At 37.9% G+C, this 13267-nt stretch overlaps 1 protein-coding gene across 5 annotated transcripts in view; it reads left to right on the top strand.

Annotated features, from left to right (window-relative positions):
- The window catches only part of mcama (melanoma cell adhesion molecule a), a 73008-nt gene extending 61024 nt beyond the window's left edge, over positions 1-11984 (top strand). For 2 of the 5 annotated variants that reach the window (XM_088087988.1, XM_088087989.1), the window contains exons 15-20: positions 1453-1583; positions 2662-2803; positions 3498-3533; positions 6747-6876; positions 8347-8467; positions 8547-8684. In XM_088087988.1, coding sequence (XP_087944114.1) covers positions 1453-1583; positions 2662-2803; positions 3498-3533; positions 6747-6876; positions 8347-8467; positions 8547-8669 — 683 coding nt within the window. In that variant the 3' untranslated portion in view covers positions 8670-8684. Of the gene's footprint in view, positions 1-1452; positions 1584-2661; positions 2804-3497; positions 3534-6746; positions 6877-8346; positions 8468-8546; positions 8685-10383 lie in introns of those variants that run through there. The other 3 variants (XM_088087992.1, XM_088087991.1, XM_088087990.1) reach the window with 3 other exon arrangements.
- The last annotated feature ends 1283 nt before the right edge of the window (positions 11985-13267 follow it).

Genomic DNA, 13267 nt, shown 5'->3' with positions numbered 1-13267 from the left:
TGTATTTCTGTGTAGATTTTTTTTTGTATTTCTGTGGTTTGATCTCATTGTTTTTTTAAAATATATGGCCGTGTTTTTGTTACATGCCTTTCTTGGTTATGAATGGCCTCCTGAGTGACTCTATTTCTGCATAAGAGCTCCGATTTGAAACACCTGCCGCTGTTGCTGCAAGTGTCACGTTAAGTTTGGATTTGTGCCAAACGTCCATTTTTAGCTTCAAATAAAGAATTGCATCAAAGTTGCAGAGTGTGCAGCTTTTCTTCCCTTTAAAAACCCACCAGAAAGGAACGAGGAGGACTGTTCTCTGTCAAACCACTGAGAGGTTTTTAATTTGAAGCATCTGTGCAGGAAGTGTCAAGTTCACTCTGACTGTAGTTTAACATCCAACAAAAAGTGACTGGACTGTATTAACGAATAAAAACTGTATTTCTGCTGAAAAGAAAATAAAAGGCAGTAGGGTGGTGGGTATGACATGACTCTGATGTACTGAACTGATAGACGAGTGCTGCGGAAATGTATGTTATCTCGAATTAATCCACACATCAGGTAAACAGACACGAAATGTTGAAATTGAATTGATGGTATTAACCAGAGTCCTGAATGCATGTTATTTTCAAGACCCGCTCCTGAACCAGAACTGCAAATTGCAGTATCACACCTGACCCTGCAACCTGCACAGAAAACCAATAAATTCCTCAAATACACAAGATCTGCAGCCTGACCAAAATCTGCAAATCCTATATCCGATATAACCGTGTAATATTTGAATAATTTAGTTAGGCAGCACGTTTAAAATGATCATTTTAGGACATTTCGTACATGGGAAACTAAGGTAGTGATATAATAATAATAATAATAATAATAATAGATACTATGTTGTATATCAAAAATGTGATGGGCAAAATTAAAAACAGCGGTTATTTAAGATCACTATAAAGTATAAGGGAAGCTGGCAGGAAAGTCTTTCTGCAGCATTCAGTCCTGTATGCTTGTGGGATCAACCTGTGGCTGAAGGAGCTCTGCTGAAACACCTGCAGGGAGTGGAGGGGGCTGGTGGGGTTGTCTCCTCTGTAAGACCTGCTCAATAAAATCCAGTTCAGACCCAACAATATAATCTTTTATATAATGTATTTCGAAACAAAGAATATTCAGGAAATACAATTGAACATTAATTAAATTTGTTTTTGCTCTCTGCACATATTACCAGTCAACATGCTAGTTAATAACTCACCTAATCAAAGAGCCTCTCATTTTCCAGCTGGTGCTGAAGATGGAGCAAAGACATACTGTTCTGTTATTTTATTCTTATATATTTATCATCCAACACTCGTGATCCAACCAGCATTTTTTTTTCAGCTGGAACTGAACCCATAAATAAATTTTAAACAAAATGCCATCCCCATCCATGTGCATGTCTCTGGTGTAAACACATTATGCTGTGTTTGTGTTTAGGTGGTCCCCAGCTGGTAGGAGCGGAGCAGGAGGTGCAGCTGACGGAGGCGACAGGAAGGATGGTGAACCTGAGCTGTGAGGTTCAGGGTCATCCACAGCCCAGCATCTCCTGGAACATCATCGGCAGCCAGGTATCCGCTCTGACTCGCTCTGATAGGTGGATTTAAGATGCTACTCATCATGCAGCGTTCGGTTCAGTAGACCTTAGTTTGGTCTGAGATGCTGATGATCAGTCGACAAGTGAAGATAATGAGAGGAACATTTGAAACTTTTGCGTTCTCTAGCAAAATGTCTGCGCTCTCCCAAGAAATATTTTTTGATACGGACCTTTAAACCAGATTACAAGCTCAGCAGATGGAAAACTTTACTTCAGGAAATATCTGGATGATTCAGAGCGTCACAACATGAACACAAAACAAATCTACACCCAAAGACACTGCTAACTGTTAAATTCACACATTGATAAGTCTGACTTATACATTTTTGCTTAAAAAAGGGGAATACTATGCATTTGGTGGTAAACAAAGACAAATATGAATATGTAGAACAGTTTTTTCTTTGCCAATTCATCTGTTCATTTCTTTGTAATGCAATTCTACTGTTTACTTAATGCTTTGTGTTTAGCGTATTTCAGTGCCCCTAAAAATGACTTGAATGGTGCTATATAAATATACTCACGCTGCCTTGCTTTTTTTGGTTTTTTATAAATAAAAATATAATATAAATGATTTTCAACACCTTTTAAAACGAAGTTAGGAAGTGCTTTACAACAAAACAATAAAGTATATAACATCTAAACAAGTTATAAAACAGTATTTATAATATATAAAATATTGACAACAATACCATCAATAAATAACTGAACGAGCGTGTATGATATTTAGTATTGTAGTCAAACATAATGTTCTTATGTAAAAAAAAAGAAAAGGAACATGTGAAACAGTAAAAGTGAAGTGTCACATGGATACGCACACAGAGCTGTTAAAAAGTAAACATTGTCATACATTACTGTGCAGTATTATTTTGCAGGTTATCAAGCACTGTGCTGTCACAGTGGTGGCAGCTTGATTATAGACTTCATAGTTTTGCTAGTTGTGAGGGTCAGCTGTATTTTGGAGCGCACTTTGTCCCATGAGCATCATTTTTCAAACAATAAATACTTGCTGATGTAGAGAGAGAAATGTAAAGTGTGTTTGTGTGTTTTCACAGAACTGGCAAGAAGTGGTGAACAAGGCCACCGAGCACATGACTCACAGCGTGGTGTCAGTCAAAGTCACCTCGGACATCAGCGCTGTGTGCAACGCTTCCAATGACATGGGCACCGAAGTGAAGGCTTTCAGCATCAAAGCTAGTAAGAGCTTTTCTCCCACTGAAAAATCTGTTAAGAAAATCCACATTCAAGCTCTGAAATACATAGTAACCATCATTTTTAATCTTCTGAAGTATGCACTAACGTTTGCCTTTAAACAGTGCAAGTTTGAAAAATCCCTCTGTCATGTTAAAGGCCATATTTCATCTTTTCACCCATTTAATTTCCATTTATTTCAATGTGACAGGACTGTTTGCACAATATTTGGCCTGTGGTTCTCTGAAGGAGCTGCAGTGAGTTTAAAGTAATGACATGAAGGAAGAAGAGAGTTTTCTGCTCTCTCCTGCATGAGTGATGGAGTCAAACACTTATTTTGCGTTTGAAGCTTTAATTAATGACCATCATGAGCGAGAGGGTTGCTTGTCCTGAATACATAAGCTGTCTTTTTTAAAATGTCAGACTATGCACGAGCAAAGACTGATCATTTGCAAAGTTGGGACTCTAATTAATTCCAGTTTGCTCACAAGCTGTATCTGTATCGAACAGATTTCTTTGTACCTAAAAACATTTTTTAAGCCTTCTTGTGACTCCTCTGGTGACCTGCGGAGAGCAGATGGATGAAGCCAGTATTATTACACCTTCTATCACACCTCCAGAAGAATAAGGGATTGTTTGTAATCACTAAAGCTGCACATTAATTATGTGCGTATATTAAGCATTTTTTTCTTGTCTACAGTTCCCAGAGTCACCTCGGCTGCTCCCTTCTCTCCCGGTAAGATTGTTGCTCTCAGTCTCTTCTTGTTAAAAACGCCTCTTTCTCTTCAGCTCAGTTTCTTCTTTAGACAAAGTTCTGTCACAATGAATGGGTTGGAGGACTGTGTACATTATTCATGATGTTCATACAGGGACGTTATAGCAGGACTGTCTTTAGTTTGCCAGCAGATCTTTTGGGATGGCCTGTGGGCACATTAAATATTCTGTTTGATGCAGAGAGAAAAATCATAACACCAGCAAATCCAAGCACGCCAACAGTTATAATATTTGGACCAGATGCTCTGCAGTGGTAAAAACATTATTTGTATTTCCCAGAATTTGTTAAACAAACAAAAATAAATAGGTGTCTCATTTTTATTGACTTTTTCCAGACGGTCTTATGTTTTATTGTGGATTTTTACACACCAGGTGAAATTGCGGGAAAGTATGAAGAGGGGCATTATTACAGGGAAATTTTCTGACTTTATCTGAGCAGTCACTTCTTACCATTAAAACCTTCACTAGCCTGTGGGGAATGCAATGGGCAAATAAAAACATTTCAGACAGCCCCCCCCTCACCCACGACCATTAAAAACAACAGTGTCAAAAAGTCCCCGAATTGTTAACTGAGGTTATTATCGGCCGTATTTAAACACACGCACAGTCGCTCAGAGTAGAAGCTTCCTACACACATTTAACAAGCAGTGGAAGACCTTATCTAAGAATGAATTGCATCAGTTTTTTATGACACTCAGAATCATAAAATGAGTGACGCCGTCTCAGTCTATTAGTTTTTGTGGAGTCAGCATATTCGAAAGGCTGATCTGGATAATTCGGTGCAGGAAAAGCAAATAAAATCCACAAAATGGGCTGAAAGCTGACAGTGATAACGTCATGTCTGAGATAATACGACTGTGGAATTAGAGCAATGTGCTTGATGATTTTTATTGGGTTAGTAATAGTACAACAATTTCTTACAAATTCTTTCTGTCATCATTACCGGCAAAATAAACTGTAATTCAGTTTAGGAGGACCATAGCACAAATATGACTGTGACTATTTAATACTATGTATTTAAAGGGCATCCGCATTTATGTATTTATTTAAGTTTTGATATATTATTTTGTAGTTTTTTAGTACCGGTTCTGATTTATTTAAATCTGGAAATTCTAATTGTGGTCAAAGTATCTATGTTTTATACTCAAAAAATGCTGTATTCCCATATTCTCTAGCTCTCCTAAAAATTTTCTCCCATGTGATGTGATGTTTCTTCAGGATGTTGTTGTTACTTATAAACCCATATATTGCTGTTAACACAATGTTAGTTTGGCTCCTAAAGTCACAAAATAACACGCAAACTGGTCAAATCTTTGACTGGTCAGCATATCGGCTTCAGTTCAATGATGGAAATGGCTGTCTAACAGTAAGGTAAAGCGGTAAAATATTCCAAATACAGCGTACACTTAAACTGATAATGATTTTTTTTTAGGTGCTGCTTTTTTGGGAGGCTAAAAAACATTTTGCAGTTGTTTCCATCCACAAAAAAAACACCAATTGTTAGTAATTATAAGAATATTATACAGGACTTAGAAATACTGTAGTAGTCTGACAAATATGCTTTGTTTTCCTTTAAACGAGGTTCCTTCTGTCATGGGAAACCTGGAAAAGTTATGGAATAACACATTTCCCAGGCCTGGAAAAGCCATGTAATTAGTAAAAAATCATTGAAAGTTTGGGGAAAGTCATGGAATTTTGTTGTATATAATAAAAATGTTGCTGCAGTCTTTGGTGGATAACCTAACCAAATGTATTTTTTGTAGCTGTCAATGTAACATAGCTCTAATATGCACTGATGTGTGACAAGGTTTTGTTCACCAGCAAGAACATTTCTTCATTTTCTGCCCTGCATTTTACCTCTCCCATCATATATGCCAGCTTGCAATGTTGTCCATGAAAATGTGTGGGAACCCTGTTTAAATGTTTTTGTTTATATTATTTCCCACCAGTATACTGCTCGCCTCTGACACAAAATGAACTTCAGTAGCAGGGTATGAATATTAAGTGTAACCTCTTTGTAATGGAAAGTAAAAGCAGTTTAAAAAAAACTATTTTCATTCTGGGCGGATAATGTAAAGTCAGTTATTAAGGAGTGGGTCACAGATGCTGCGCAAAATAAATGACATTCTACTGCACTCCTTCCATTTTAATAACACTGATACATAATCGACATAATTTCACGCACAGCTAATTATTTCTTATGCATGAGAAAATGGACTTTGTTAGATAATCCACTTGAGAAAGAAAAAGTTTAAATAATGCAATGTGCAGGTATAGAGTAGGTGTTCCCTTATCTTCTGTTTTAAAAGGCGTTCTCCAGTCATTGAGCAATGCACTTCCTTAAAGTCGGGGGACTTGCAAAAGACAGATTAAGAGAAGCAAAGGCCGAGAGATTCTAACTTTTAGTCCCATTTAAACTGAAAAAATACTGAATCCTACACTTCCCATAATTCAACCTGTAACGTCTTTGTAGTCCTTTCCTACCTGATGAACACCTTTAAACATGACAGTTCTATAAAACTTTGTGCTGCCAGTTTGTAACGCAGGCTTTCTGTTATAAATAAAAAAGACCTAGTACAAACGTACACTGTCATATTTGGCCATTATATTTTGGGCTTTCCTTGTTTTAGGTCACTAAAAACTGACCCTTTTGTGAAACTCTATACATGGTGAACAGTTTGAGAAAGTCAGTTGAGAAGTTGTGGTTTTGGATTTTCATTTGGACAGAAAGTCTGTTTGTAACAGTGTTTGTGTTGACAAGATTCTGTTTAAGAACAAAGGAGAGAAAAACCCCATTTTCAAAAATACCCATGTCGACTGGACTAGGCCTTATTTCCTTTTGGCTTGGGTCGTTCTCCAAGACTCGACAAAGCTCCTCCAGAGATCACAGAATACATTATGCAACAGTTGCAACTGTTTTCACAGGCTGAGTAGTTCTCCGCAAGACTAGTGAAGCGACCTTTATGTGTACTTTTGGCAAAGACCCCCTTTAAAATGTCACAGAATGCAGTGTTTTGTCCAGAAGCTGTACGCTCAGGAAAAAATATTTGTTTTGTGTCTTTTGTGGCTGCAAATATCCTTAAACTGCACTGCTGTCAAAGTAGCAGGTACCATATGAACTGACGCTAACATGATTGATCTGTGTGTGTGTGTGTGCGCGTGTGCGTGTGTGTAGCTGAGGGCAGTGGGGTGATCATCGTGGTGATCATACTGTGTCTGCTGCTGCTGGCCGTCCTCGGCAGCGTTCTCTACTTCCTGCATAAGAAGGGGAAGATCCCCTGTGGACGCTCAGGGAAACAGGAGATGTGAGTACCTTGTCTTCCAGATCTACCTTTGACGTGTGCAGAATAACACAACTTTGGTCCCGTTAACAGGTCTGTGTATGCAGAGCTGATAAATCTCATTCTTCTGTGCTGCAGAGCTCAATTTTTGTCCTAATGCTGTTTAAAACACATTAATGGGCCACACTGTTGCACTGAGTGACATGCAGTCTTAACTTGGTCTGCTTTTTTATAATTTAGGCCTATTTAAGTCTTAGATCTGAGTAGTTTTTTAGTTAAGAAAACCTCTCTGTTTTCTTTGACTAAAGGTTTGGGCATATTTGATGCTAGTTGCAGTCAACAGTTGGCTATCTTTATTTAGTTATCAGATTATGCAGCAAATTTCAGTATATATAGTCTAGCCACACACAATAGTTTCACATAAAATGTTATCTGGTGAAAAACACAGACTGAATGATTAAGAATATGGAAAGCGTGGTTCGATGGTATCAATTTCAGTAAAACATCCAAAATGGGCCCAGATATCAACTTCCTTCTTTCTCTGTTAACTTGAACTTAAGTAACCCCTTTGAGTAGTCCTGACTGAACTCACTGTATGCTGCAGCTTTAGTCCTGAACAAGTCAAGTCATAGTTTTTGTTGTCAGAATTAACACAGGTTTCAAGGGCAGCATGATATGCAAAAAAAAAAAAAAATTTGTGACGATTTTGACAGATACTGCAAATGCGACTTTAGTGGGAATGGTAATTTTTTCATTTCATTTTCACTGAGAATAACATGAAAATGATGATCATGTGATTTTTGCTGGAGACTATTTCAAACAAGCATCTTGCCTATTCTGAAATATGATTTGTAGACATTTCTGTAGCACCACAATGCTTTATTTATAATAGTTTGTGGTGACATATTTTACCTTTATCAAAAAAATTGTAGCTCCTGCGCTTTGAATACCATCAGTGCCCATGTTCATTACAATGAATCTGGGCAGTGTAGTTTATTTTTGAGTCATACCTCTTAAACCATCCTGCTTCTGGTAATATTCACTTGAACTCCGAATGAGTATTAATCTGCATTTGTTAAATAATGCAGTGCACAGCCAATAAATAAATTACTGGACTTTCTTTTTCTTTTTTAAATACAAGTATACATCTTTAAATCTTTTTTTTCTTTTAAGATTTGAGTTGCACAGATGGGTTTGGGAAGTTGGAAAATACTGAGAGGCGGACTAATTTATTGGATTTGTAGACAATTACAAGAACATAAAATGTCAGCCTTATTCTGTTGGCTTAAAGTAATGAAAGAGGAACATGTCAGCGTATTTCGGGTATTCAGAGGATGTTGATGCAAAATTAAATATAGACAGACTGAATAAAGAAAAGCTTAAAGCTGGATATAATAAGTCAATGTTAAACATGAACTAAATGCTAAAAGAAGTGCCTCTGCAGTCACCTGTGTTTCTGTAAAATTCCACGAGCCAACCTTTTGTGCCTGTCAGCAGCACCAAAGAGAAGACCACCAAAGACGACATTGTCGTGGAGATGAAGACCAACACAAAGAATGAGGAAGCCGTCCTCCTAAAGGCTGTCAACGGAGACAAAAAGGGCCCTAATGACCAGGTATCTATTGTGGCTGGATGAATACAATGACAGTATTTCACATTAACAAAAAAAGGACTCAAAGTTTTCTCTGCTTTAGTCTCCTAGTTGTGGAGTTAAAAGTAAAGTTTGTCCTGAGGGAGAAAGAAATCATCATAGATGCAAGTCAGGAAATGCAGAGTCGGACATCCTGCTCACAGTAACTTCACAGACGCTGGTTTAAATTTGGGTATGTAATGTTTATGTGGGCTAATAGCAGGGGCTTTTTCCATCAATAATTTAATAGTTATAAATAAACTTGTGCCAGCTGCTAGCACGCAGAAAACATATCTAATGATGTGAGGATGTCTGGACATGTTACAAGCTGATACAAGCGACTTAAAGGGATACTCCCATATTTTTCAGTATTGTCTCCAGGGCTTTAATGCTGCCTGCTTGGCTTTACTGGTTGTTTCTAGTATCTAGTTACCAAATTTATATTACTGATTTTAATGATTTTCAGGCCAGAAATTTCAAGTTTTCAGTGTTTGACATTTTCCAAAAAAACGTGCTTGCTTGCTCTCTTGCGCTTTTGCTCTTTGCTGTGCGTTAAATGAGAAAATAGATATATGCAGTCATGTGTTTCATGTCCTGTGCTTCATGCTCATGTCTGTATGCTAAATATGAAGCTGCCACCAGCAGCCAGCTAGCTTAGCTTAGCACCAAGACTGTAAACAAAGGGAAACAGCTAGCTTTTGTCTGTCCAACGGCAACAAAATCCACTAACCAGCACCTTGACAAATATATAATGTGTTAAAGGGAAAGTTACAGTTTTCTACCTGGACCCTATTTTCCAATGTGTTTGTGTCTAGGTGTTAAGTTTGAACAACAATTGTTTAAACTGGTCTAGTATTTACTGAGAGCGCTGCAGTGTAACCAGGGCTTTCCACGGATCCTTCAAACATCTTAAAAGGCATTAAATTCGTAAATGTTAAATCAAAAGTCTTTCAAAAGTGTTGAATTGCTAAGACATGGGGAGTTGGACAACGCATTGCGAAATCTTCAAATATTTTGTCTTTTTTTTTCTTTAATTTACTGAATGCCTTTATTAACGTCACACAGGTCAGCACAGTGAATAGCCTATTTTGTTTCCAGCTTACAAAGATAGATTTTTTTTTCAAGAGTAAGATCCTTTTTGTTTAACCAGAAAAAGCCCTAAAATCGATGACGCCAAACTCACCAGACTCCATTTAAATAAACAGTAATTTTATCACTAAGAACATTTCATTCAAAGTCGACAGAAACGAAATAAAACTAATAAAAAAACGTCTTTTTTGGTCTTTCCACTTTTCCAGCAATCACCAACTCTGGTTTGATTGAAATGAACTCTGAATTCACCAAGTTAGATGTGAAAATATGCTGCGCTGATACCAGCTGAAATTGCTGTTTATTTGAGTGGAGTCTGGTGGCTTTGGCGATTGCAATTTCAAGGTTGTTTCTGGTTAAACACAAAGGATCATATGCTTTGACCAAAAGTTTATCTCTGTAGAGATCCTTTCTATAAATATTTAGACACTCAGAATAATAATCAGAGCCTTTCAGTCACTAAAAGAAGCACATTGAGTGCACATGAATTGATGGTCCAAACATGCCTTGGGTGGTTAAATTGCAGCCTCTCTTGCCTTTGCAGCTCTCACTCAGTACTGGCGAAATTCCAAAAATTGTGTTCCTATTAGTCACTTGTACAAAAAAACATGGGAACATAGAGTCCAGGTTGAAAAAAAACATGATTACCCTTTAATTATTGAGCTTTAGATGTGCTGTCAGGTGGATTTTGTTACCTTTAATAAACAGGAATTTTCCTTTGATTGCCGATCACAGATCATTAGTCGTGCCATAATTACTAGGCAGCGTGTTCATGTAGGTGTAACATGGATGTCCTCCTCTGTCCCCTGCAGTAAAGTCCCTGACGGTCCAGCAGTAATGCTGCACAGCAGGAGGCAGGACACATGAAGCCAGCAGTCCGTCAGTGTGTGTGACGCTCCCACTGATCTGAGACCTGCAGGGTAACACCACCTCACAGTCCGGACATTCCCCCATCATGCTTTGTTCTCAGCAGTATTCAGTAGATTTACACAGGAACACATACACACATTACACACACTCAAACACACAGGTATGTATGTACAGATGTGTATTTTCTTTCGAATGAATGTTTGCTTCCTCGACATTCAGTTTTTGTTTGTACTGTTTCCTCAAACTGTGCTCAGCTCTCAGCTGTTGTTCTGTGTGCGTACGATGGTGTCTCACGTGCACCGTCACCTTGTTTTTTTTTCAATGAAAGTGTATATATTATATATATTTTGTTATTTAAGATATTTTGGCACTCAGATTTTCATTTCATGGTAGCGTCTGGGGTCATGTGCATGTTGATCCCTGTTCATGGGTCCAGGTGAGTTTTGAGACGGGACACAATGTCAGAGACCAAACGCCGGCTGCTCCTCTGTGGCGGCTCCTTACTGTCGGTTCAGTCACACTGAGAGAAGGCTTGTCAGTGTGTCTGCTTCACTTTGATATTTGATTGACGCTAATGTTTGTATTTTGAAATTCACCAAATGCTGAAAAATGGGGCGTTTCCTCCAAAACTGATGTCTTATCTGGTTGGGAAAATGCTTGAAACGCAGGATAATCATAAAATCACTTGGACACACTGGCAACCTTCTTTAGCAAACTGCTGTCAAGCCCTTGTACTGTTTGTAAATAGGTGTAGTGTACAGACCTGCTAGTGGTGGCCTTGGACTGTAACTGAAGGTGAAAAGGTCAAAGGTTAGTGATCTGCTGTGCCTGTTTTTGCATCATACACTGAATTTGTTTTGTTTCTTTGGTTTGCTCTGTGTGTTTTCTTTGTTTTCACTGAGAGCTTGTTGGGCCCGAAGAAGCGCTCCAGTGTTTGTGTATGTTTTGATGTTTACTACTTACGAAACACACGCCGTACTGCTGACCGCTCTGTTTCTAGAGTCGATGTTTCAGTTAAGTTTTGCTCAGTTTGAGAAGCAGCTGGCAGACTGTTGCAACTTGCTTCACTCAGATAATCCATCACAGGAAACATTTAGTCTTCTACTCAAAGTTAAAGTATTCCAGCCACGATGATTTACTGCAGATTGATTTGAAAAGTCTGCTCTGCATAAATCTATCATGAATCTTTAACAACACAAAAACACACGGATGTTCTTCTCTGTGAAGGATTACTGAACTCAAGCAAGTGAACTGAATTAACAGCAGCAGCTGCAGAAGGTCAAAACATCGAATGTCTTTCTACAGTTTCCCCTCAGTTTGTCGTGTATTATCACTACATTCGATTAGTGAAACATTGAAGTCACAGCTAAACATCTGGGATTTTTGTAGTTTTTAAAAAGAGAAATCAGCTTGTTAACATGCTAATATTTCAGGGTTCCACTCAAAAACAATATAATAATTGTAAAATATCATAATATAATTTGACATACAGCATAAGATTAGATGATAGAAACCTTTAGTAAAAAAAAAGCCAAAAAAAAAAGTAAAAGGAAAATAAAAACCACCAAAAAAGGTTCCATTACAAAGTAAGATTCACATTATCTTACATTATTCCACCCCCACAACACAACACAAAGAGTTGCATCTTGGAAAAAAATATTTTAAAATCTTTCATATTGTGTACCTTTTTTTTGAGATCTTTTAGTCTTTCGAGATTCTTAAAATATTTTCAGTAAATGTTTTAAAAGTAAAAACAGCTATTAGAATGTAATGATAATAGATGAGAGGCACAAACTGGAGCTAATTTAAAGGATGCTTAGGAAAAAACAGTGTATTTATAGGCTAGTAAATCATCTGAAACATGCATGAACACTGGTAGCGCTCCCTTCACGGCCCCTGTTGTGAATATGATGTATACTGATTGCTCACCGTGTAGGTTTTTGTGAAAAGAGACATTTTGTTGCTGAGAGCGCTACATTTGCCCAGATGACTTGCAACATTAACAAAGTAGTGATATGTTTTCTGTTTTCTTATTTTTAACCACTGCGCTGAAGTTGTATAAATATCCAGGTACAGGACGTCCTCAGGCAAGAAGTGTCCTCGTGTGCAGGACGACGCTGTCATTAATGGTCAGAGAAGCTGCACAAAGCCATAACACCGACCGCCTGTGCAGTCAAGCATCTCTGATTTGACCCGTTAATCTGCACCTCGTCTTTTCGGTTGAAGTTTAAACTTTAAATACACTTTTTGTTTGTTCTGGATTTTTCATCAGTGGGAAAACAAGTTAACTGAACATTATGTTCTGTTTTTTTTTCTAAATGTGTGTAAATTAAGTACTGTACATGTGATTCTTTGATGCTTGCGGTTTTTTTTTTTTTATATTTTTTGCAAGAAAATAATGCCAAATAAAAATGTTTCATTTAAAGAGAGACTGTTTTTCTATCACTATTATACCATTATTTCAGAGGTATGAAGAGTACTTTTCCTTTTCTTTGTTTTCTTTTGCCCGAGGGCTCAATGTGAACCATAACAACGGCGAGTTCAGAGTGCTCTGTGTTAGGGCTACACAGTCCCACAGAGGAGACAGGAAGTAGTACTGCCTCCAAACCGCTGTCAGCACGAGCTGGAAATGACTCCAACAGTAGCTCAGATTTCCAGCGGCAGCCTGGAGGGAGGAAGGACCAAAGCGCACATCTGCAATGAATTCAGGGACCTCAGAGCTGCCCCTCCACTGCAAAACAAATCAGCTAGTCTCGATTCATTTAAAGTGTGCACCTCCAGGTGAAGACGACAGGTTTATCTCTGAGATAAAGTTTAAAACAACAC

The sequence above is a fragment of the Plectropomus leopardus genome, chromosome 15 (assembly GCF_026936395.1).
Source record: "Plectropomus leopardus strain MGB_pleo_1.0 chromosome 15, ASM2693639v1, whole genome shotgun sequence".
NCBI lineage: Eukaryota > Metazoa > Chordata > Actinopteri > Perciformes > Serranidae > Plectropomus > Plectropomus leopardus.
Note: the sequence above shows the minus strand (reverse complement) of the source record. Positions and strands in the feature narration are given on the sequence as shown.